This window comes from Malania oleifera, chromosome 2, assembly GCF_029873635.1.
Source record: "Malania oleifera isolate guangnan ecotype guangnan chromosome 2, ASM2987363v1, whole genome shotgun sequence".
Taxonomy (NCBI): domain Eukaryota; kingdom Viridiplantae; phylum Streptophyta; class Magnoliopsida; order Santalales; family Ximeniaceae; genus Malania; species Malania oleifera.
Genome location: NC_080418.1, coordinates 23,973,967 through 23,999,442, shown reverse-complemented (window position 1 = coordinate 23,999,442; position 25,476 = coordinate 23,973,967). Strand labels below are relative to the sequence as shown.

The window sequence follows — 25,476 nt, the reverse complement described above, 5'->3', positions numbered from 1 at the left end:
CTAAGTTCAAGAAATGAATATTTGACCTAAGATTTGGGTTCAAATATTTCAAGTATTGGATTTAAGCTTTGAAAACTTCAATAATCGGCCAAATTCAAAACATGAATTTTTCATATTGATCATCTGAGTCTGCCTATATTTCAGAAAAATAAAATATGGAATTGTGCAAGATCCCATCTCCACGAGAAATCAAATAGGTTGTGCTCTAGATGCTTTCTCAAAGATTCCCTTTTGGGAACTGGCAAGTAGGAGGGTCTGATCTTAGCTTTCATACATACACGCGCGCGCGCACACATATAGCAAAAGAAAATTTTCATTAATTTTTACAAGAGGGAGCATGAGATATCTCCCAAATAAAATCTGGAATAAACCAAAAAAAACCAACTAAAAATTACAAAAACAGAAAAAATAAAGAAGCCAGCACATTCCTCCAATCTTTTTGAATCTCCTGGAAACTATTCCCTCTGAAAAAACCAAAACCAAAACCAACACACCACAGTGATGCCAAACACTGAATTTTATCCCAGACCAGCTCCCAATTTAATTTTATCCCATAGCAAATCCATGAATTATGCTCCATCCATATCCCCATAAAACTGCAATAAAGCCACACCTCCATAAGGCTGCCCAATCCTCCCTTCTACCAAAACCTGCAAAAGAAACAGCCAATAGTTTTTCCACTGATGCAGGGAAAACCCAACTCTCTCCCACAATACCAAAAACTATGCCCTTAAGTTGTTTTTTTGTTGCTAAACCAAATTTCCATAATATGAATGCAGTTGATGATAGCATAAGTGTTGTTTGAAATATGAGTAATTGATAATTTTGCATGAATGGTGCTCATATTTCATTTTAAATTAAAATTACCAAAGTTTTATATATTTATACAATTATACTTGACGAATCCCTGCCATGTCATATCCTCGTTTTTTTTTAAATTGTGGTATCGCCATGTCTCATGTTGGTATCATTGCTTCCTTGGATATTACTCAAAACATACTTTACTGGATTTGATTCTGGAACCAAAACAGATTTGGTATCATTGTCATACCATCGGTCTCTGCCACGCAACTCACGAAGTTATGGTTAACATCCTTGCAGAAAGAATGAAATCCAACCTACCAGATTCAATAGCTCCTCAACAATCAGCTCTTCTTCAGCGAGAAATATTGAGAACAATGAGATCCAGATACAGGCAATCATGCACTGTGGCCCCTTTCTAAAACTTATCTCTTCTGCTACATTCCTGCCATCTGTTTGTCCCTTCTTACTGTGGCCTTCAAGCTTTCATACCAATTGATATAGATCGTTCTCATATCTTCTCTAGTGAAAATACTTCTTGAGGCCTTCAAATCTGAACAATAACAATATGCATGTATGATCAGACAAAGGTGGGATACTACCAGCTTGGTGGGAGGGGAACTCTGGGCATGGAAGAGGATTCGGGTAACCAAGGAGAAGAGAAGGCATCATCTCTTATCCCTCTTGCAATTTTCCGGTGTGCTTGGAAAGAAAGAAACAGGAGTGTGCTCAAAAACTCTCACACCGATTCAGACTAGTAAAGAGCAGTGAATTACTGCTGCTTTCAGCTGGCAAAGTAGGATTGTAAAAAATGACCTAAATGTAATTTAGATTTTCATGACATCCAGCAAGAGGGATGACTCTGTGTAACCTGGGTTGGACGCCCTTTTAATAAAGACCTTTTACTGATTTTAAAATAAATAAATAAACAATATGCATGTATTAGTAGCCCTTGGAAAAGGAGGCCTGATGACCACTATACTAGACCATAGTAGTCAAAGGCGCACGGCGCACGGCGCACCAAGGCGCAAAGAGTACTTGGAGCCAAGGCGCAAGGCGAAGAAAATTGTGTACAATGCCTCTTTTGTGGGTAATTTATATATGAACACATCAATAGTAATATTAGAATTTAAAATGCCAAAACATTCAGAAAAATGTATAGTTTGTATACTGCATTTCCAAACAAAACAGCAGCTAAATTCAGTAAAAAATTTTATATATTAATTATAAGCTTGCATCATGGTTTTAAATCGCGGTAGCGGGTAGCGTAACGTAACGGTAACAGGTGTAACGGGAAGCAGGAGTAGCGGATGTTACATAACGGGAAGCGGGTGTAACGGCCGTGAATTTTTTTGAAGGACGCACAACCTTGTGCATATTAGCGTACTTGCATGTTTTAAGCTTTTGGCCATTCTTAGAAAGGGTTTTAGTGTATTTTGGACCCTTTAGTTCGAGTAACTAAGTTATTTGGTAAGGGCAACAAGTTTACATTTGTTTTAAACCATCATTGATAGAAAATTACGTGTGTGCACGTATTTATACTTCTCATTGTTCTTATCTGTGATAAATTCTTATGTGTGCTAAATGAATTAATAAAATAAAATACATTATACACTCCATTAATCTATTAGACACATAAGACATACGAATAATATAAATATAAAATAGCTAGAAAAGAAAGAAGGTTGAAGTTGAAAAATAAAGAACATAAATATCACATTACTAATATTATTAAAAAAAAAAAATTCCTGACAAGTTAGTATGTTGAAATTGTTAATTAATGCATCTATTGTGAGTATTTAAAGAAAAAGTAAATTTTGTATCATTGTCATCCTCATTATAATCTTTTCCCCCTCTTGCCACTTGGAATATTGAGAATGATATATGAAAGAGAGAGAAAAAGTGAGAAGAAAAAGTAAAAAATAAAATTTTTTTTTGGTGTAACAGTCCTGTAGCGGTTACGTAACGGCCGTAGCGGCCTTTACGTAACGGTCGCGGTCCGTAACGGCCGCTACGGCCGTGATTTTTCTTCCCACCGATTTCGCGGTGTGTAACGGTATCGGTAACCCAAAAAACCTTTACGTAACGGTCGCGGCCTTTATTTAAAACCATGGCTTGCATTGAACTACATAATTAACTACATATTATATCATATTAATTTAGTGGCAGGCCGCAACAGAAAAATACTGAGCTCTGAAGAAGAAAAAGAAGAAGAAGAAGAACTTTGAAGCAGCCTGACAACTCACGAAGACTGGCGATGACTCACTGGCTCAAGGACGAACATTGTGCTGGTTTGAAGGCTCGAGCCTTGAAGACAAAGGGCTCCTGCCAGTTCAAAGGCTCGAAGACGAAGGGCTCCTGCTGGTTCAAAGACTCGAAAGCGAAGGGCTCCTGCTGGGTTTGTGCTGGTTCAAAGGCTCGAAGACGAAGGGCTCTTGCTGGTTCGAAGGTTCGAAGACGAGGGGCTCCTGCTGGTTCGAGTTGAAGGCTCGAAGACAAAGGGCTAGGACTGGTTCAAAAGCTTGGTTCTGGAGTTCTAGTTACATTTTCTTCACAGGTTCAAAAACTTCAAGGCATGACTCACTACGCCTAGAGCCTCTGTGCGCTTCAGTGCGCCTCTTGAAGGTCGCCTCACATCCCCTCTGACGAGGCCCTAGCCTCGTTACCCCAATGCGCCTCACGCCTCAAGCGCACTTTTGACTACTATGTACAAGACATGATAAATGGCATATGACAGGTCTAAATGCTTTTATTTTCATGATAGTTTTTATCTGCAAAACTCACAAACATCTCTAATTCTTTCCTGGTGCCTTGAGCTTGTTAACGGGGGGCCCTCTTGATAGACTTGTGCACAAGAGAGGCTTGTACCCCATTTCATTTGATCTCTAAATGGAGGTGCTCTAGAAAACCAATTCTTCCTCAATTGAGCTATCCTGGACTGCTTTGAAGTCTATAGCACTGTTAGGTGATCAAGTATAAAAATAAATTAGCTAAGGATATTTACTCAATAAATACTCCTACCTTGTTGATAACAATCATTCAAAGCATCTATGCTCCTGAAGAAACAGAATAACAGAAGGAATTTGAACCTCAAGACTTCAAATCATAGTAGTCAAAGGCGCAAGGCACATCGAGGCTCAGAGGGTACTTGGAGCAGAGGTGTGAGGCGCAAGGCGAAGGCACATGCCTCACAAAGGTGGGGTGCACAATTATTAAAATGCCTATTTGGGGCAATTGATATATGAACACATGTAGTAATATTAGAATTTAAAATGCCAAAAAATTCAATACCAAAATTTGAAAATTAATAAAATTTCCAGGTCGAAGACCAAAAGCATCAACATAGTTCAACATCAAAAGAAAAGTGAACAATAAAAGATTTAGAAGTCCAAAATCTAAAATCCTCCTCAATCAACGGTCATCACTCATCAACAACTAAGTCTGCCAAGATATCATCATCTTTCTCTTCATCATCAGAATTTTTATCTCCAACATCTTTTCCCTCTTCTATCTCCTCTAACACTATCCACTTGGATCTCATCCTCATCTACAAGTTCCAACATTGTGGTCCAACCACTAGCACTGCTAGATGAAGCTCTTCCTCTAGAAGATGGTTACATATATGCACTTATTCTTGATCTAGTGTGATGTGGGGGGTAATTTACTCCAGCAGCTCTAGCAACAAAACCCCAAGTCAAAAGATCATCTTCAAACACAAGTTCATCATCCACATCGAAATCGCCATCCATCTTGCCAATCAGCCACTCATTACAATCATCAGCGTCCTTTAGAAGGATGGGATCAATGGTGTCATGCTTGTGGTTTGGAGTTTTTCATTACAAAAATGATTTTTACATTTGAAATAATTTTTGCACATTTGTAAAATCGACGCCTCAAAGTTTGATTATACTTCAAAAATACAAAATCATTCAAGTGTTGCTGGGATAGCCTATTTCTCCTTTTTCTATTAAGCTGCAAAAAGATTAAAGTAATATAGAAAATAATGATTCTAAAAAGCAGTAGACTGGTAGTTCATGATCTTTAATCCATGATATACTAATGACTTACAGGTTGGAATATGCTCCAATTTCTTTTGCAGCCGGTAGCACTACACGTGAGGGTAAGGATTTTCACAACAAACTTTTGCAAGTTTGGAGCCGATGATCCAATTGACATCCACCAATATGCTGTTATAAAATAAATTTTAAATGAATACCTACTAGCTAAATAGCAAAAATACTTTTAGATAGAAAGAGGTAGTAAAAATGCCACTTTACCCGGTGCTTTCATCTTCCTTTGTCTCATTGCCAAATCAATTCCAAAGAGGCCACTAGCGCTACTGTACTTTTCCAACTCATGTAAAACTTTATCTTGGATTTCAAGTGTTGGCACTAACCTTGCAATACATTTGTGCAAACCCACCATGATTTCTTCACCTTGCAAAATGTAGGATTGAATAGAAAAGTTCCGGGTTCAAGTAGTGTGCAGTTGCATGCAAAGGTTGATGGAGTTGGCATCCTCACCTCGTATCAATAATTTCAAATGCCTCCTTGAATTTATCCTCTCTCTCACTGAAAGCCTTAGCTATGGCTTCCTTAGCCCTATTCATTGCTTCATAAATGTATCTCATTGCAAGTTTCTTTTTCCCATCAACCAAATGGAGTACACAGACAAGTGGGTCTGCCAACTTAAGAGCATAGACAATGGTATTCCAAAAGGTAGGCATCATAACAATACTAGCTGCTCTTTTGCCAGCTGCCTCCTTTGCCCATTTAGTAGGTATTCCAATCTTCAGAAGTAAACATCTTCCTCAAATTGTCCTTTTGTAGGTGGATTGAACAAAGAGTGATGAAGGCAATTGCAAATCTTGTAACTGCAAGCCTTAATAACTCCTTTCCTCTAGTGAACAGTCTCATCAAGTTCACCACACCAACACGGTTATAAATATAACCATTCAAAAGTTCTGCCCATTTTCAAAGTTATATGAATTAAATGCAATGGGCAATATCCTCCAATATTAAATCGAGGCAATGGGCACCACATGGTGCCCAATATAAATGTGGCCTCTTTGCTTCCAACAATCTCCCTGTTCAAAAATCAAGGAATGAAGCCCTTAAAATATTAAAATAAACAATATATACACTATAGAATGTAGTTCTAGAAATAAGAGAAACAAGTTCTTACCTGCTGCAACATAGTTTGAAGCATTATCAGTTACTACTTGAATCACATTTGATTCTCCAATTTCCTCCACCATCTCAACATGTAATTTGCACATTCTATATGCATTCTTGACAATATTAGAAGCATCAATAGACTTGATGAACATTGACCCCCTTGGAGAGTTCACTAAGAAGTTTATTATGTCCTTATTAGCAACTGAATCTCTCCAACCATAAGACATAATCGAGCATCCATATTTTGCCCATTCCTCCTTATGGACCTTCATCAACTCTTTCATTCAACTAACTTCCTACTATAGGAAAGGAACTCTCACTTCATGATAGCTGAGTGACTTTATTCCAGGACCATATTGCCCAATGGATTCAAGTGCCACTACAAAGTTGTCCAAACGTAAACCATTAAATGGTATTACAGCATCATACATCCACCTAGCAAAATCTGCCATCGCCTTTTGTCTTAATTCCTTCTTGCACGCCTCATTTATTGACGTTTGCTTCATGTTCCCTTCTTTCCTATCTTGAACCGCTTTCCTTGGATCAGGAGTAAAAAAACAAGTCTATAGGACCCTTCTGTTTTGGTTTTTTCAAGGTGGATTGGTATGAACTTTGACTTTGACTTCCACTTCCATCACTAGGCACTCTCTTTCCACGAGTGTCAATTTCCTGAACTTCATCCTCTTCATCTTCACCATAATGATCTATGTCATCAAAGTCAGACAATAACTCATTTTCTTCCTCCTCTATATCTTTCTTCAACATTATATACTCCCTAATTTCCTCACGAACATGAGCAGGGCACTTAAAAGGATTCTTTTACATTTCGAAATCCTCTAACAATATGTTGTTTTGCCCGAAATATTCCTCCCCTTGTGACTTTGCCAAAAATATTGCAAGTCAAATTATTTCTATTTTTTTTTATCATCCAAATGTGCATACTTTCATGCAAGATCTTTCTTTGCAGAGGAAGAGTTTCCACTTCTAGAATCCATTTAAGATTCAAGGCCTAGTATCCTAACTACAAAAGCAATGTATCATACATTCAGAAAAATGTATAGTTTGTATACTGCATTTCCAAACAAATCACAGTAGCAAAATTCAGACAAAAAAGTATTATATATTATTTATAAACTTGCATTAAATTACGTAATTGATTACATATAATATTATAAGAATAAGCAACAAGCAGCAAAAGAACTGAAGAAGAAGATGAACTTAAGAAGAAGAAGAAAAACTAAGAAAGAAGAAGAGGAAGAAGAAGACTTACTAGTTTGAACTTTGAAGTAGATGAACTGACGACTCACGAAAGCTCGAAGGCAAACTCACAAAGCTTTTGTTGGTTTGAAGGCTTGAAGACAAGCTCGTAAAGGGCTCCTACTGGTTTGAAGGCTCAAAGACAAACGAACGGGCTTCTACTGGTGTCGTGCTGCTTTGAAGGGTCGAAGAAGGGTTCCGACTGGTTTCATGCTGGCTTGAAGAGTTGCAGATGAATCATGTTGATTCAAGTCGAACGAGGGCACGAGCTCGTTTTGGCTATTTCTTTATTAATAGGCTAATAGCTTCAAAACTTTCAAGGCACGACTCATGGCACCTAGCGCATTAGTGCGCCCCCCCCCCCCTGCGCCTCTTATAAAGGTGCCTCACCTCACTAGTGACGAGGTGTTGGCCATGTGGCCCTCTGCGCCTCGCGCCTAGGCACGCCTAAAGTGCACTTTTGACTACTATGCTTCGGATTCCTAGCAAACACCAAAGATGATTGGTGACTTGGTTTCAGAATGTACATGTATCTTAACAAAGCCCAACTATAGAGTTAAGTGTTTTGTGATCAAATCAAGATAAGCTATGGACAAAACAACTCTCCTCAGAGCACCACCGCCAACATTCCCCAACAAATGTTTCGAAGTTATCAAATATTCACCCATCTGCAAAGGTATTCTTGACAATCATGATTTCCTAAGAAAATGTTCTAGCGTGGTTTGAAGACTATTGACCTTCCTCAAAAGCTTGATTTTTAAGCCATATAAGAATCTACCCTTCCCCATTCCCCTCTAAAGTGGTAGACTTGATTGATTGGGATGCCGAAGTGTATGAATCTTAACTTCTATCAAACTCATTTAAAATTTCATCAACAAGATCCTAATCTCCCCAGTTGAGAGGAGGATAATTTGTGTTGATTCCAAAATTTGAATTGTTGTTTTTAATAAAATCAGAGTTCTTGTCAAAACATTCCAGTAGATTCTCAAGAAACAACTCATCCTCTAGAAAATGATCTAAAAGACCGAGACTACAAACTGCATTGCTTGAAATTTCTCTCACAGAGATTTTTTGCAAATGCCTCTACTCTCCAAGCCTTCCTTCCTTCACAAATCCATATCAATAGCTCTCCTTTTTTTTTTCTGTGGCTGCTCTGACCTCTGAAACAGCGGAACACCTCTTATTTCCTGCCATTTTCCAAGATTTTGTTTGATAGTTGGGATCTCAGGGTAGAGAGCTTTTAATCAAACCATAGGGACCACAATCCAGTTCATGCGCATCAATTCGGACAAAAATCAAACTGTACGAACATCAAACTACGTGTACAAATTTGTATTAACCAAATCTAACCTTAATCTAGAGATGGTTAAGAGTGAAGTAGCTGCCCCAGCATTTTCAAAGGGTGCAGAGAAATACAATTTGAAGGCGCACCTACACCTTTGAATGCTGGATTGTGTTTCAAACTGCAACGTTGGACTAATTTGATGAGAGAGACAACAATCAAATGATGTGTAAGAATAGACTGCAATGGTGAGGAGAGAGAGGGACTTTAAAGGCAATGACGTCTGCACAGGTGGACACGTGCGCGCGCGCGCTCGCCTCTGTGTGTGTGTGTGTGTGAGAGAGAGAGAGAGAGACGAGTGTATGAAACTCACACATTTTAAGAGAACGAGTCTATCCAAAAAAAGAGAGATATGCTAACAGTCCCCTAGCTGACATTCAACCCTAAAAAAGGATATTTGTTTTTGAAAATTGTACTGTATTGAACCACTTTATATAATATTGACTTGTTTAATCAAAAAGCTCAACAATTTGCTGACTATAGTATTATTATTTTTAAAAATTAGTAAACTTTAAATTAAAAGAAACAAATTGATTTGTTAATTGACTCAGGTTGTTCATTTATAATTTATACAAATTTAATTGAATAATGATAACAGTGATGTAGTTATGCTACAATTTCTCTCATTGAAAAACTGGAATAAAATAAAATAAATAAATTTTGTAAAACTCTAACTTCATTCTAATAATTATTTTTCCAATCAAATATGAAAATCATTGATAATAACTTTCCATATTTTACTATGTTGATATTTCAAATATATATATTATTTTAAAAAAAATGGAAGTACATTATTCACCTACTCAGCTTTAGCAACAAGAATAGTAACATAATTAAATAAAAAAAATTAGCTCCTATAAACTCCCCCAAAACAGAAAAAAAGCAGAAGGGGAGAGGGGCTCTGAGGACCAACAAATAGTCTGGACAATGACTCCACAAGGTGATCATTATATTTTTTTTTAATGCTGCAATCAGGTCATCCTGTGCTTACACTGCATTACTAGGTATCCTATCCTGGTTGCCACAATAACGTCTAAGGTGCTTTGCTCAGTTTTTTTATGCTGTCAGAGGAGCTATGACAACAATGAGAATGTCAAAATCCTGTATTTGCTCTCCTAGTATACCTGAAGGGGATTCTCAGAGCTTCTTAAACTCCACTAACAATGGCTACCACGACCCCGGCAAATCCAGACTCTCTCAAAAGATATAACCCCTCTCTTGCAAATGGTATCCAGTTGAAGTTCTCTCTCCCTCATTTCCAATTATGTTTAAATTTACAAAAGCTGTGAGAAGTGAAAATGAAAAGAAGACATAATATTTTCTGTCCAGAATGACATAAATACATATACAAATGTCAAAAAAAAAAAAAAAAACATAAAATGAATTATTCTAAATAATATACATTATTAAGTCAAATAAAATCCACCAAGACCCGTGGGAAAGAGATAAAAATATGCTCAGGCATATGACAATATGGAAAAGTTCAGTTGACGATTTTGAGAATTAACAAGATTCAAACAATCCCTGTGAATCACAGCATTTAATTGCTAAGTGCTAACAACGTTAAGAGTCAACTGTCAATCAAACAAAGAAGCAAGCAACAGAGAGGAGAAAATAAATGTTGTTGGCAAGTCACATTCATCAAGTTGCCTTTTTCTATAAAAATAAAAAATAAATGAAAACAAAATGGAAGTTGGATAGGTAGACTGAAATCAATAACATACAGCCGTCATCATTATAAAAGAATCATAGACAGCTCATCCATACACAAATAACTTAAAAAGGAGAATATGGATGCAACATACGGATCAGCCCGACTGAGTCGACAGGTTTCACAGTAGAATGGATCAGGAATTTGCGGGAGACCCTCCATTGGTTTCTCTGGAATCACAACACAACCAATATGTTGCCATACATGGCACCTCGGATCATCACACTGCCAGAGATGAAGAGGAAGGAGGGGAAAAAAAGCACAAAACATAAGCATAAAACATAAATATGCAAAGGTAGGCAGGTAAATATATGACGGGCATATGAGAAAATGCAAAGAGAAAAAAAAAAAAATAGCATAAGTGAACATGCTTCAGGACATCTCTATGACACAGAACTAGGAAATGAATAAGGTGTTTGGGATCAGCAAAAAATTCTGCAGCATTCAGCCTGGTTGCACAAAGAAAATAAAAAATAAAAACAAAAACTAAACTTGCCAAATTGCCACCAAACAGAGGTTACTAACATGTCCAGTTCCCCAAATCATGATTAAAGTTCATAGGAGATAAATAGGTAACATAATTGGAAGCTTCAAAAGCCGTTTTGACTCCCATGATGTCCGTTCTTTTAACTAACAATTTTGTTAAGGGAAAAGGGGCAATGCCAAAGCAGGTGCAAAGCGTGTATGCATTAGGCGAAGTGGAATGAAATCACAAAACCAGGAAATCTAGTCAACAATTAATTGAATTCAACAAAGTGGAATGAAATCACAAAACCAGGAAATCTAGTCAACAATTAATTGAATTCAGCAGTGGAATGAAATCACAAAACCAGGAAATCTATTTGAAAACTAATTGAAAACCCCACAAAGTGTGTACAGGTATAACTAATTCAAAAAAATGACTATGTGATCAATATGAACTCAACACGAATAAATGTTTTTTTATTTCCATCATTCTGAAGACACCAAAAAAATTAATAATATGAACACACAATGCCCCTTTCTAAGTGCATGCTTTTCTTTTGTTTTGCAAATCCACCATTTCCAAAATGCCAAATTCATGGCCTAGCACAATAGATACCAATTTAGCAAAGGCCAGAAGTCCAATCCCTTTAGCAAAAGCAGAAGTCTAAAAACTAAAACAGGAATTATCAAGCCAGCCTCCCATGTTTTCAATGAAACTTCATCTTGAGAAGTTGACATACAAGCACTCAAAGATACAACCCTTCACAAGCAATGGCGATTAAAGTATAACAAGACAAAGCTACACCAACATATTGGCCTCAGAAAATGCATCTCTCAGTTGAAAGTTGAACTATATTACCACATGACACACACTCCAAATGCTCCATCATCAAAAGCATTTATTAAACAATGGCAACACTAGTCATGATCACCATAGCCAACACCCACATCATTACAACCACCATACAGCTTGACAATGTGATGGCACCAAGTCTTAACTTGGTTAAGTCAATGACGCGCACAATCAAATTCATTGGTGAAGTCCTACAAGCGTGTAACAAGAAAATAATATACACAAGGCAACAATGTTTACAGGATCAACACCTCCCAACCTTTATTCAAACATAACATGTGCAGGACACCATGAACAAATTCTCTCCCAGCAACATTACACAATCATGACATGTGCAGCAACACAATGAACAAATTCCCTCTAGTGTCCTGTGTCACCCACATGTCACATTCATGCAACTGACACCCCCAACTATTTAGAGTTGGCAGTTGACAACCCCAACTACCTAGGTTGTACTAGGGGCAGCTAGCATAAACCACCAAAGCATAACCAACTATGTCTACAATTATGTGACTAGAAACATGGTCATATGTCAACCCACGAGTTATCACTTCAGACAGGCCAGCATGTCAGCCCCTACAAGGAAAAACTGTCAAGTTACTGCCCTACTTGGTCAACATGTCAGCATTGAAGCCTTTGTCATTGACACTGCACACAGCCTACGGGCCAACACCTTGTGTCATGCATGGTTTCCCCTTAACCATGACTTATCTCATGCACAAGAAAGCACCATATGTCGACAAGGCACTTGACATATACCCAAGTTAGCCAACTAGCAACTAAGCAACCTTGTTAAAGACTTGGCTGCAACCATGCCCATCTTTAACCATGTCAAGTAGGCAACTTAGCATCTATGTGCTCCCTCCCTATAACAACATAGATTGTCAATTCACCAAATGTCAAGATAACCATGACAGGCCGTCTTGTGCTATTGCCTTGGCACATGAGTTGGCAACACCACATGCATTGGCAACATCAAGATAATCGAGGGTCTGGAAGCGACATCTGCAGTCATCCTTCACAAACTAGCCGCCATTTCACCAGCTCTATATAATTACATCTCAGATATCACTTAGCATTAATTTCATCGTCACTTACATCAGCCATCAGATGGCAGCAGCACACCACTACTAGTTAACAGGGGCAATTGCAGCACACAACACGTAGTCAATTGGGAAAACTGTAGCACAGCACCACTTCTTAAGAGGGACTAAGGTCAGCCACACTTAGCTGCAAAAACCACTAAAATAACATTCAAGGGTGTGGAAATAGAAATCTTAAGAGTGATCAAGCCAAACCATACAAGTTAACTAAGCATACACTACTGGTCCTTCAAGAATTTGAAAATAGCTTAAGGGCCAACAACAAGTTTCTTTCCCAAACTGTAATGAGCTGTAGGGATAGAACTGTATTTTCACAAATTTTAGGAGTATCAAATTTCAAATTTTTCCAAATTCCAATTAATTATGGTGGTGATAAATGATAATACATTTCTTACAAACTTGTGGTGCCATCCCACCACCACAAGACCCAACAAAAGGTACCCTGTATTTACTTCTGCCTCAAATTGTCCACTCTCCAATTTTTTATTACAGATCTTACCTAAATTCTCCTATCTTGGCCTTTCGATCCACACACACACACACAGAGGACAAGAGTCATATCCTCACAGAATAAAAACATATACCATTAGATCCTCACCACACCTCTTGATTCCATACTACTTGCCTACATAACTGTGATTCCACAACCATAATTCCCACTACATAACTTTATACAAAATAAATTATGTTGATTAGTGCTTTAGAAAATTATATTTAATAGTTGGCATACAATTTATATTTGTAAAATCAAACTTGCTATTGTTATTAATTGACTACAAGTTGATATCTAAACAGATGTATTCAATATATTTAAGTGTTTGGATTTAAACATGGTATATGGATGTTTTCCATATACCTGATGTGTATACCTTTTGCACTCTAGACTATACACGGAAGAAAAGTAAAAGTAAATTGTCAGAATTGTGGTCCTACGCAGGATCAAGCGGATAGATTTGTAGGATTCTACCTACTGTGTAAAATAAACATAAAAATTTTGTGTATTTGGCAATTTATGACAACCCTCAATAAGTAAGCCTAAAAACTTGGCTAGTAAGCACAAAAGCCTAAAAAATATGGATGTTTTCCACATACCTGATGTGAATAGCTTTTGCACTCTAGACTATACACGGAAGAGAAGTAGGTTGTCAGAATTGGGATCCTACACAGGATCAAACGGATAGACTTGTAGGATTCTACAGTTTCTACCTACTGTGTAAAATAAACATTTAAATTTGGTGTATTTGGCAATTTATGACAACCATCAATGAGTAAACCTAAAAACTTGGCTAGCAAGCACAAAAACTTATAAAAACAAATTTCAGGAATGTAGCTGACCAGCGGCCCCCAAAAAAACTGAATAATTTAAAACTAAATAATATCAAGAACTCTCTAAGCTCTCAAGAGTGCTTTCAATTTCAAAGGAAGAGAACTATCAGGATATGCTCAGCTGCTCTCACAAACAAATCCCAGGAGATGTTTGTTATTTTGCCATAATGTAAACATATTTGGGGCAACTTGGCCTACTTTTGTGTGTTTATTGCAAAAATAAAGTGTTTGGAAAAATAAAATACAGACAGGAATTTTATCTTTAAAATCTTAAAATGGGAAAGAAAATTCTTATTGGTTGCACAAGTAGGATTAGTAGGAACCTAAGTAGGATCACAATCCTAGGGCCCCAGTCCAATCTCACTGCAGTCTGATGACGTCTCAATTCTTCATGCAATCTGGGCCAATCCAAATCACAATAAGATAACCATTACTGCTCTTCATACCTATATTTTAGTTATGGTGTTTCAATCCTACATCAAGCAATATTATCTCCATCAGTAGATTCCCAAAAATTTATTTGAAATGTCCATATATTACTTATGACTTCATTGTTTTTTTCCCAACAGACACCAAATTTGGTTCTTTGATTTTTTGTAGACACTCAACTGCATCAATTAACAAGTCAACTTTCTATCTCCTAGAGAAGACATTCAATCCTCTGCCCGATACATTTGATACAGCAACCATAACTTCAGATGATTGAATGACTCTGAAACCATGCATGAGATTTTAAGCATCCCTTATCTAGATTATGGTTTAAAACCTCGAACAGTGAAGTATGCTCTCAACTGTTTTCTTTGCATTTAGCAAACCTTTAAGGAGTCTATCTGGAACCAGTGTGTTACCAGACGAAACACCACTGGGCCATGCTAAATGAGGATGGGACCGGTAGTAGTTCCACCACCCAAACAAAGGGGAACAGTTTCCACCTTGTGCAATTATGTCATATTAAATGTTGTATGAGGATTAGGGAGCCGTTGCAAAAATTGTAACACATTTCATGACTACGAGGCTTCCCCTTTGGAGGACAAAAGAGTAAACTGATACCTTCCAATAAGGATTAGACAACTAAAGTATGTAAGAGAGGAGAAAAAGTGATTCATACAATGGCATCTATAAAATGATGCATGATCTATAAATTTAAAAAATCTAAACTCACACAACACAAATTTAAGAACACTATACACCAACAAATTGCATAATTCAAAATGCAACTTCAAAAGTAATCAATCTCACATGTGGCAAAATGTAAATATCTACAAATCCAAGTGCTTCAATCTTATACATGGAGAAGAAAAATATAAATTGAAATCATTACCTGAACAATTGGCTCAGTTTCCAATGAAATTCCACAGGGACAGCGTATTTTCTTGAAAGAGTCATCAAACTCCTCTTTGGGTTTCACATTACTGCTATCTGGGAAACCTTGTCCCTTCGATGCTAAATCAGTGGCCCCAGAAACCTGCATTTTCCTGGCAACAAGAAAAGAAATTTGACAACACCAAATATAGAGGCTAAAAGACAATTGAATACACAGAGGACACACAAAAACATAAAATTAGAGTACAATAATGATTGAAAATATTCTATTGAATCTATAAATTAAGAATAATTCTTAATTAGGACTTAACAGCAAGCACGCAGAAGAGAATCATGACATCGTTTATACAAGCAATCAGGTCATGCAAAAAAAATTGGATCAAAAAACAACTCAAACCTGTAGGTGTCATCCACTAGTTTTGCAACTTCCTCCTTTCCAACAGCATTCTTCTTTGCCCACATCCTTGACACTGCAGACATGATTGAACACTTAAAAATTCATATAAATGCAGTCAAATCAAAGTTGATACTAAGGAATCACCAAACCAAAGTTCAAACATGCAAAAACAATGTACAAAAGCTACTAATGCAGGAACCTAAAAATATATCAGAACACAGCAAATGGAATGCAAGATATTTATCCAGAAACATCCCCAAGCAATCGATGTATATAATACGCACAAAAAAAGAGAGTGGAAGCCATGCTTATTAAACTACAGACACCCAAAAAGAAACTGCAGTGATCATGAATAGGGGATCCTACAGCGATAGGCAGAATAGTTAACTTTAGAGTCACAAAACAGAAGAGACAAATACAAGAAATCAAGAACACAGAGCTATCAACCTAAGAAATAACAATGGCCTGTGTACATAAAAATATAGAACACCCCCTTCCTTCTACAAGAAAAGAAGAAAATAAAATATATATATAAAATCCTCTGTATATTTTATCAACAGAACGAATAAGTTTTTCTCAGAAACTTCAAAAACCAATTTTTTTAGGGTAAAAAATTGAATAACAACTATTATGCACTTGATTTTATGAAACTACCATGGTGAATTACAATTGGAGGATACCTTGTTTCTTCAACAAAAGAAGAAATAAATCAAAACTACTCCCTAGACAAACATTCGACTCTTTTAACAATTAAAAATTCATTAATGTAGTTCCATAGTTCTAAATAAATAGTAGTGAAATCTTCCAATAAGATATATAATAATTTTTTTTATTTTCAAAATTTGAAGCATACATTCGTGTGCACAGGCATCTCTGGACAACAGAAGCTCCTTACAAACTTAATTCTTAGAAGAACAAAATCAGCAGAAAACGAATGTAAACATCACATTAGTTAGAAATTCACTGAGGTAAAAAACTAAAATATCAAAGAAAATGAAGCCAAATCAGACTGTTAAAGGTTATACATAGAGAGTAGCAAAAGACTTTATTCCAACTTCTCCAACCTTCATGCAAACCATAAGAGGTTAATAATTACAACCATAACTGTTTTCTCTTGCCCAACGGTTCACAGCATACATGGAAGCATATGAATGAAAATAATAATAATAATAATAAGAAGAAGAAGAAGAAGCAAATAATACTAACAAATGGTCTAGCATAAATCATTCTTATAATAGAGAAACTTAAAAAGGGCCATTACCTTGTTCATCAGAGAGAATGGCTAATATCCGGTCAACAAGGTCCTGCAAAGTGAAACAAAAAATAAATTCCTTTATCACAATCTAAATCAATAACCTATATAAAACGTCAAATAGAAAAACTATGATAAATGGATTACTTGACCCAGGGTTCGAGTGACTGTAAATATGAACAACATTTAGTCTTTGAGAAAGGTAAATGGCCTTGCTGCCTAAAAAATCTAGATCTATTAAGGTTGAGGGCTTTAGACATATTAATCTTGTTTCTAATGTGTACTAATAAGTTGAGTGCGGTGCTAGCTAATACTCTCTTGCGCACAAAGTGCATTTGAGGAGGGGGGGGGGGGGGACTGTGATACAACACTCATGGCTAATCAGGTGGTAGAGGATTGTCAAAGGAATAAGAATGGGGGGTTGAGGCAAAGTGCGATGCCATACTCATGGCTAATGAGGTGGTAAAGGATTGTCGGGAATAAAAAGAGGGGGGTTTGTTTTTAAATTAGACTTTGAGAAAGCCTACAATAGACTAATCTGGAGCTTTTTGGATAAAGTATTTGTGAGGAAGGGTTTTGGTGAGCGCTAGCATCGTTGAATTAGGGGCTGTCTTTCTAGTGTGTGGTTTTTGGTGATCATTAACGGTAAATCTTAATCTTGGTTTAGCGCTTTTAGGGGCATTAGACAAGGTGATCCTCTATCCCCTTCTCTGTGTGTTCTTTGTAGTGGATGCATTAAGCAATATGGTGGATAGGGCTGTGAAGAAGGAACTGGTTAGAGGCACAGAAGTAGGGAGAGAGAATGTGGTGGTTTCCCATCTCCAATTTGCTGATGATACCATTTTCTTCCTTGATGATCAGAATCCTTCTTCTAGAAATTTTTTGGGTATTCTGCAAATCTTTGAGAGGGTGTCTCGTCTCAAAAGTAATATGGGGAACAGTGGATTAGCAGCTTTGAATGTACCTGACGAGTGACTTAGGAAGCAGACCATTGAAGGGCGGTGTGGCATTCTGAATTGACCTTTGACTTAGAAAGGAGTTCTTTGGGGGAGGGGGGTGCAGGGGAGGGGGGTGCAAGAGGAACCCCTACAACAACACAGAAAGGGTTTTATTTTATAGGAAGGGGATTTTTCTCTTTAGGGGTAGAATTATTCTGATTCAGGCTAGTCTTTCAAGCATTCCACTTTATTTTCTGTCTATTTTTAAGATTCCAATAGGGATTGTTAATAAACTGGAAAAAAATCATGAGACTTTTGCTATGGCCTATCATGGAGGACTATAGGGATCAACCTAGTCAAATGGGATGAAGCTTGTAAGCCGAAAAAGGAGCGTGAATTGGGTCTAGGTAAGTTGGTGTCTACAAACACTGCCCTTTCAGCTAAATGTTTATGGGGCTTCCCTCTAGAAGAATCTTCCCTTTGGCATTGAATAGTAAAGAGCAAGTTTGGGTTGGATCAGAATGGGTGGGACACAAATAGCAATCTAAGACATTCTTTGGGGAGTCCGTGGAGGTCCATTTCTCATATTTATCCTTCCTTTACTCCTCACACTAATCTTGCGGTAGGGAGGGGGTCATGTATCCACTTCTAGAAAGACCCTTGGCTAGGTAACGAAGTTTTATCCATTTCTTTTCCTCATCTCTTTCATTTGTGTGCTGATAAAAACTGGGTCATTTCTTCTTTTTTATTTGGGATTTTGAGTAGTCCTTTCCTTGAACCTTTATTTTAATAAGAGAGAGATGGAGCTGTCTTCTTTGCTATTTTCATTGAATGGAAATAAACTTTCATCAGGGAGGGATATTTGCACTTGGTCCTGGGATCAATCGAGAGGGTATTCATCCAAATCCTTTTTTTTTTTTAATTCTTTATCTACTCTAATTCTTCATTTCCACTCTTTCCTTGAACCTTCTTTCCTATCATTTGGAAGGCCGAGGCTCCCTCAAAGGCTTCCTCTGGGTTGGTTGTGCCTAGTAAAATAAATACTAACAACTTGTCACAAATCAAAAGCCCTCTAAAGGCTCTTTCTCCTGATGTTTGTGTGCTCTATTTCAAGGAATCTGAGATAGCTTCTCATCTCCTTTCACTCCATGACTTTGCTTGGAGGATTTGGAATAAGTTGTTTGGTATAATGGAGGAGAGTTGGGTATGCTCTATATCAGTGGAGGATTTAGTAGCCCTTTCTTTCACAAGTTTTAGCAGAAGGATAAGGCAACCTTATGGAGGTTGGTGTATTCGCAATTTTATGGAAGTTATGGATGGAAAGGAACACATGGAATTTTCCCCCAAAAAAAATTAATTTGGGAATTGGTCTGGATAAGATCCAGTTCTTAGCATCATTGCGGTGTGTTGGTTTTGGTGTTTTCAGAGGAAATAGTTTCCACGAGATTCAACGAGATTGGAGGAACGTGCTGGCATGTTATTTTTTCTTATTTCTGTAGGGTTTTTAGTTTTATCTGGTTTGTTCCAAATTTTCTTTAAGAGATTTCTCTTCTCCCTCTTGTAAATTCTTTTCCCATTAATATAATTTTCTTTTGCTATCAAAAAAAAGCATTTACTCTATATTACCACTGTTCATGATTCATAGAGATGACCTTATCAGGGCATTTAGTTCATGGAATCAAAAATATTTCCATGGAATGATATTACTAGGAATCCTTCCTAGTGATGCCTGCGGCCTGCCTCATGAGAATATTTTTGTTTGGTCCATGTTATTCAATTCCCTGGACAGTATACAAGATGCCCAGGTTGGAAATAAAAATCAAAACACCAAACCAGTTCGCAGAAGAAAACCTAAACGAACTAAAAAATCAGTAAACTAATTTTTTCAGTTCATTTTTGGTTCGAAATTTTTAATTTATTCATTATCAGCTCGGTTTTGGTTCGGCCCATTCAATAAACTTAATTAACCGAACCGAACCGATACATTATTAATATATACAAATACATTTTCTATATAATATTATATAGCATTTTAATAATTTAAATTAAAAAAAGTTGATTGCGCTAAGATCAACGCTTAAATATAAATGACAAATATTTTAAATTTATGAGTTGATTATTATGAAAGAAAAAATATTATTTGTAGTGACTTAAAATTTTAAAATTGTAATTTACGGTTTCGTTCAGTTAACCATTGGATAAAACCAGGTAACTGCATTTCGATTAACGGTTTAGGTGTATGGTTCAGTTAACCAAACCAAATCCCCACCCCTAAAATATAACAGTCTTGGGCCCAACTCCAGTGATGTATCGACTGCTTAGTCCCACAAGCCTCACCGGTTTGTCCTATAAAAGGAATCTCACATAGTTGGAGCCCAAACCATCCTTATAAGCCAAGATTTCCCTAGTACATATCTGATCTGGGACTATAACATTCTCCACTGGCCAATCACTAATACCCTCATTAGAGTGCCTTGTGTATCATGATAGTACCCTCAGGTTACCCTAATATGTAACAGTCTTGGATTGCCCCCCATATTTCAAAAATTTACTTTTATACCCTTGGCATGTGCATAAACAATACATGAAAAACAATCATATTTACAACACAATAATCTACTAAGAATAGATACTAAATTAAATTTCATGTCGAAAAATTTTGAACCATGATTAATATTTTATTAAAGAAAATCACAAAATAATCCAATTAACCAAGATTATAGAGGCAATATGGTTTTAAAATTTCAACTATAATGTCATATTATTACGAAATGATAACATTATTATTTTTTATTTGAGCAATAATAATATGTTGTGGAGGCATTGAAGTCCAATGAGCTCAAACAATGGGGGTATCATTAGGAGTGTACAAAAATTACCGAAAAATCGAAAACTGGGCCGAAATAACAAGCGGTTTGGTTTTTCGATCTCCGATTTCGGTTTTAATTTTCAGTTTAGATTTCAAAATATAACCAAACCGAATAAACTGAAAAACCAATTTAAATAAAATTTATATATAAATTAATATAATTACTTAATATATATAAATTTGGGCTAGGGAGTCGGGGAGTCGGGTTTCATACTTTCATTTCATATTTCACTGCTCTAGTGCTCTCTGCAACTCGCCAACGCCGACTCTGCCTCTCCTAGACTCAGTCTCTCTTCATCTCTCGACTCTCACTCTCTCAGTCAGTCGCCTTCTCGTCACTGCTCTGAGCTCTCTGCGACTCGCCAACCCTGCCTCTCTCTCAAACTCTCAATCTCTCTCCATCTCTCGACTCTCTCTCTCCCAGTTATCGTCGACGGCCAGCAGCCCTACCTCTGCCGCTCTGCCTCCATCCTCTGTCCTCTCAACTCTCAAGCAGCTTAGGACCTAAGGTACCACCGTGCTTGGCTTATTAGTGGTCATTTTTGCTTTGGAATCTGATTATTTACTTGACTTAAAAATTTGTAAGGCTTACGATTTAGTCTAGATGGATTGCAATTTCTTTGCAATAGAATCATTGACTGCCACCATATTAAATATTTTTAAAATCAGTTAAAAACCGAAAAAACCGTAACCGAACCGCCCAACGTTTGGTTCTCCATGGGATAACACATTCGGTTTGGTTTTGGTTTCGGTTCAAGAAGTTCAAAAACCAAAATTTTTTGGTTTGGTTTTCAGTTTGGCCCATAACCGAACTGAACCGAACTGATTACACCCCTAGGTAACATAGTCCAAAAAATAAAATTCCCTCCAATGAGTTTCTCATTAAACTTACCTATGAGGGAGCATGCGAATGGGGATTTCCATGTTTTGTGGGATTCCTTCATTCCTAGGGAATGAGATTACGGCCACATCAAATTCCAGCCCCAATACACAGGAATGTGATATCATCAACATCACATTCCCTTAAATGTTGAAAGTCATCACGAACCAAATGTCCACTATATGATCATGGTTAAAATAGTTTTATGGTCCAATTCACACCCCAAGTATAAAGTTCAAGCAACTATGGTGCAACAATTTCCAAACATGCATCCCGCAAGGATTAAAAAACAAGCACTGGTAGTAAATTTTAATAACGCAATCATAAATTGATACCCCAAAATGCAAAAGAAAAGATTGGTAAATTAAGACAACCAAACTGCCATATAAAATGCGGTCTTCCAAGTGCATGCATGAAGATCCTGATGGAAACCCAATAAATAAGACATAGAGCAATAAATATCAAAGACCTAAAACTAGGTGGGGCTTAGAGTGCATAACCAATAAGCAACAGTCAACCATAAGCCAGCAGAACCAGGAGCTTTATTTCTAGATTGTCCTTCCATGATTAATCAACACAAACAAAGCCACAACTAACATAAGCAATATGTCTGATGTCAAACCTGCTTCTTTCCCTGCTTTGAAAGACCCAATTGAGTAAGGACATCCTTCAGCTCCTTTATTCGAAAGTATACCAATTTGTCCTGCAAGAGTAGACTCGAGTCATATCCATTGAAATTAATAAAGCCAACAAAAGATAAATGATATTAAGTATATAATTTGCACATTAGTTACATCAAAAACTTCCCCAAATGTAAAAAGACAGAGATGTGATGGCAGTTTAGGGCAGTTACTGCAGTAAGAAGAAAAATTCAATGAAGAGGTAGGAGCTAACAAAGCATAAATCAACAAATAAACAATATATTCACAAAATTCCATTTCCAACAAAATTCTACTTAGAAGATCCACAGGTGTACAATATGTGATTGAACAAAGAGCACAACAAGGCTGGAACGAGGTCAGCCTAAGCACAGATGAAGAAACCCAGAAAGGGAAAAAAAAAAAATCCATATCAAACTGTAAAGACAATAATAGGGAACGCTCATCATCTCTGAACTTTCGATCCACTCAAGAGAACAAAGAACCAGGCTCAAAAAACATGCAGCACTAGCCACAACAAACAAGAAGCCAAGCCCAGCCTCAAGTCCCACCACATGGGTGGGCTACATGAATCCTTTCCCGCCAATTTACATGACTGAGGGCAATTTCCTCCTATAATGTAAGGGTTATTAAATCCTTACTATCTCATTTCAAGCTATTTCAAGTCTACACATACCCTTTCTATTGCCACTAAGGTAGTGTTTGGCAGTATGGACTTTTCGGACCTTGAATTTGGATTTGGGTGGTTTTAAACAAAACATAGTATAAAATTCTAATTTTATAAAAATAATAATAACCCAAAATTTTGCTCATATTTTCAGTCCATGTCTCTATTTTCCAAATTTCAGCTGATAAATATGGAATCTCAGCTGAAATTCCAGAAATTTTTATATTGAAATTTCAACCAAAATTCAAGACATGCATGAGTTTTTGTGTGTAATCACAAATATACCTTTAATAGGTGTTTTCTTTAAGGAATCACATTCCTGGGAATCCTACACCCATGGAATAGGATGTCATTCCCACAGGAATCCTGACTACCAAAAACTATAAATGAGAATGTTTAGTGAGCTATGGATTCCCAGAAATCCCAGATGTCTGACATGAATCCCGAAACAAGCCAAATGATTCCCAGCTCATATTCCAAGAATGCTCCAAGCTTCTTTGAAATAAAAAAAAAAAACTAGTTGAGTGGTCGTTTAGTATCGCTGTCAAAAGTTAGAGAAATGAAAACCAAAAAACTAGAAACAGAAACTAAAAACTAGAAACCAAAAACTTGTTTGGTTAATATTTCTAAAACTAATACAAATTAAAAAATGCTCATTTTCATCTTTAAATTGAATAATATTATAAAAATATGATTAAAATAATACACATGAAAAAAATGACTATGATAAAATAAAATTTATTATAATTATTTTATTTAATTGTACAAGTTTCAAATTTTATTTTACAATAAATATTTTATTGGACATGACAATTAAAAAATAGTAAAAATTTTTTGTAATTAACTTTACTACTATTTTTTAAAATTTATGTATTTTTTTAATTACATTTAAATTCATATGATCATTTAATTTTGAATTTAATTTAAAGTATATAAAATGAATAATTTAATCCAAAAAAACTATTTCTGGATATTAAAATTTTTAAACAACTGAAAAACCATAAAATCTGGTTCTTAGTTTTTTGGCAAAGAGCTGAAAACCAACAACAAAAACAAATGCATTTTTATAATCTATTTATTTACTATGGAGAAACAGAAAACAAAAAACAGCAACAATACCAAACAGCTCCTGAAACTTCCATGTTATTTTGATTGTAACTTTTTCTTCTTTTCTTTTTTATTTTCTTCAAAGGATGATTTCTTATGCCCCTTTCACATTCTGTCTTCTTCGATCAATTTTACTTTTTTCTATCAAGTAAATAAATGATGGCAATCATGTATCATCTTTCTCATTCAAAAATGCTCTCTAAGACTAATAGTGTCTTAAAAAAGAAAATCCTACCAACTCACTCTTCATAAATTAACTAGTGACGATAAATTCTTTATCTTCAAAGTAGACCAGTAATAGGACTATAATCCTACAAAACCAAAGCATAAGCCAAGAGAAAAGCAATAGCTACCAAAGACAATGATTTTTTTTAATTAAATAATGCTCAGTAAATATATTTAAATAACATCTCAAGGAAACAAATAATGTCTCATTTCGATCATTTCAGAGTCTAATAATTAACACGTTGTAACACACAATTTTTCCTGATTAAAGTAAACCAACCAAAGGACTAGTAATGAACAACAAATGTAAGCAAGACTTGCAACTGAAAGCAACCATGTTTAATCTCTCCAGAACCCTACAAGAACTAAAATACAGCTTACAACCGACACAATATAATAATCCACATCAAGAAAATTACCAAGATAAAGTTCATAAAACCACCATGATGTTGGCCACTCTCTTTTTTAGACCACCATATGCCCAATGAGGGTTGCAAAGAAAAGGGTAAAGCAATGTTTTAAAAGGCGAGGCGTTTTACCCTCCGCGAGGCGAGGAGTAACCTTAAGGTGTTGAGACGTAAGAATTTTGGGACTGTATTTTTTAAAATAATCGATAAATAAAATTAATTTATAAATAGTAAAAAAATGAGAAAAATTTTAGAATAATGAAGAAAAAAATAAAAACATAATTTTTAAATATCATATAGGCCAATTTTAGCTAACAAACACAAACAATACACGTTAAAAAATAAGCATGAACCATAACATTGAAAAATAAGAAAGAGCCTCCACTCGTCGGACAAAGAGGAGAAGCTTGGAGGACTCGTCGGACGCAATCGTGGAGTTGTTGGAGATGGACGAGAAGCTTGGACAAATCGTTGGAGGCAATCATCGATTGGTTAGAGAGGGAGGAGAAGCTTCGTCAAGAGAGGAGAAGAAGCTTCGTCGAGAGAGGAGGAAGAAGCTTCGTCGAGAGAGGAGAAGAAGTTGTGTCGCAAGAGGAGGAAAAAGCTTTGTTGAAAGGGGTTTTAGACTTCAAATTCAAACGATAGGTTCTGGGTACTTTTTTATTATTTACGTTTTAAACCAGACCAGCCCGAAATGCGTACGCCTTCCAATTTGAG

At 36.3% G+C, this 25,476-nt stretch overlaps 1 protein-coding gene across 3 annotated transcripts in view; it reads right to left on the bottom strand.

Annotated features, from left to right (window-relative positions):
* The window catches only part of LOC131149860 (E3 SUMO-protein ligase SIZ1), a 46,569-nt gene that overhangs the window by 12,283 nt on the left and 8,810 nt on the right, over nucleotides 1–25,476 (bottom strand). For all 3 annotated transcript variants that reach the window (XR_009135312.1, XR_009135311.1, XM_058100637.1), the window contains exons 3-7: nucleotides 22,317–22,397; nucleotides 17,017–17,059; nucleotides 15,756–15,828; nucleotides 15,357–15,510; nucleotides 10,383–10,513 (exon numbers count right to left, since the gene is read on the bottom strand). Coding sequence is in view for 1 of the 3 variants with exons in the window: in XM_058100637.1 (XP_057956620.1) it covers nucleotides 10,383–10,513; nucleotides 15,357–15,510; nucleotides 15,756–15,828; nucleotides 17,017–17,059; nucleotides 22,317–22,397 (482 nt within the window). In the remaining 2 variants the exon portion in view is untranslated. The remainder of the gene's footprint in view (nucleotides 1–10,382; nucleotides 10,514–15,356; nucleotides 15,511–15,755; nucleotides 15,829–17,016; nucleotides 17,060–22,316; nucleotides 22,398–25,476) is intronic.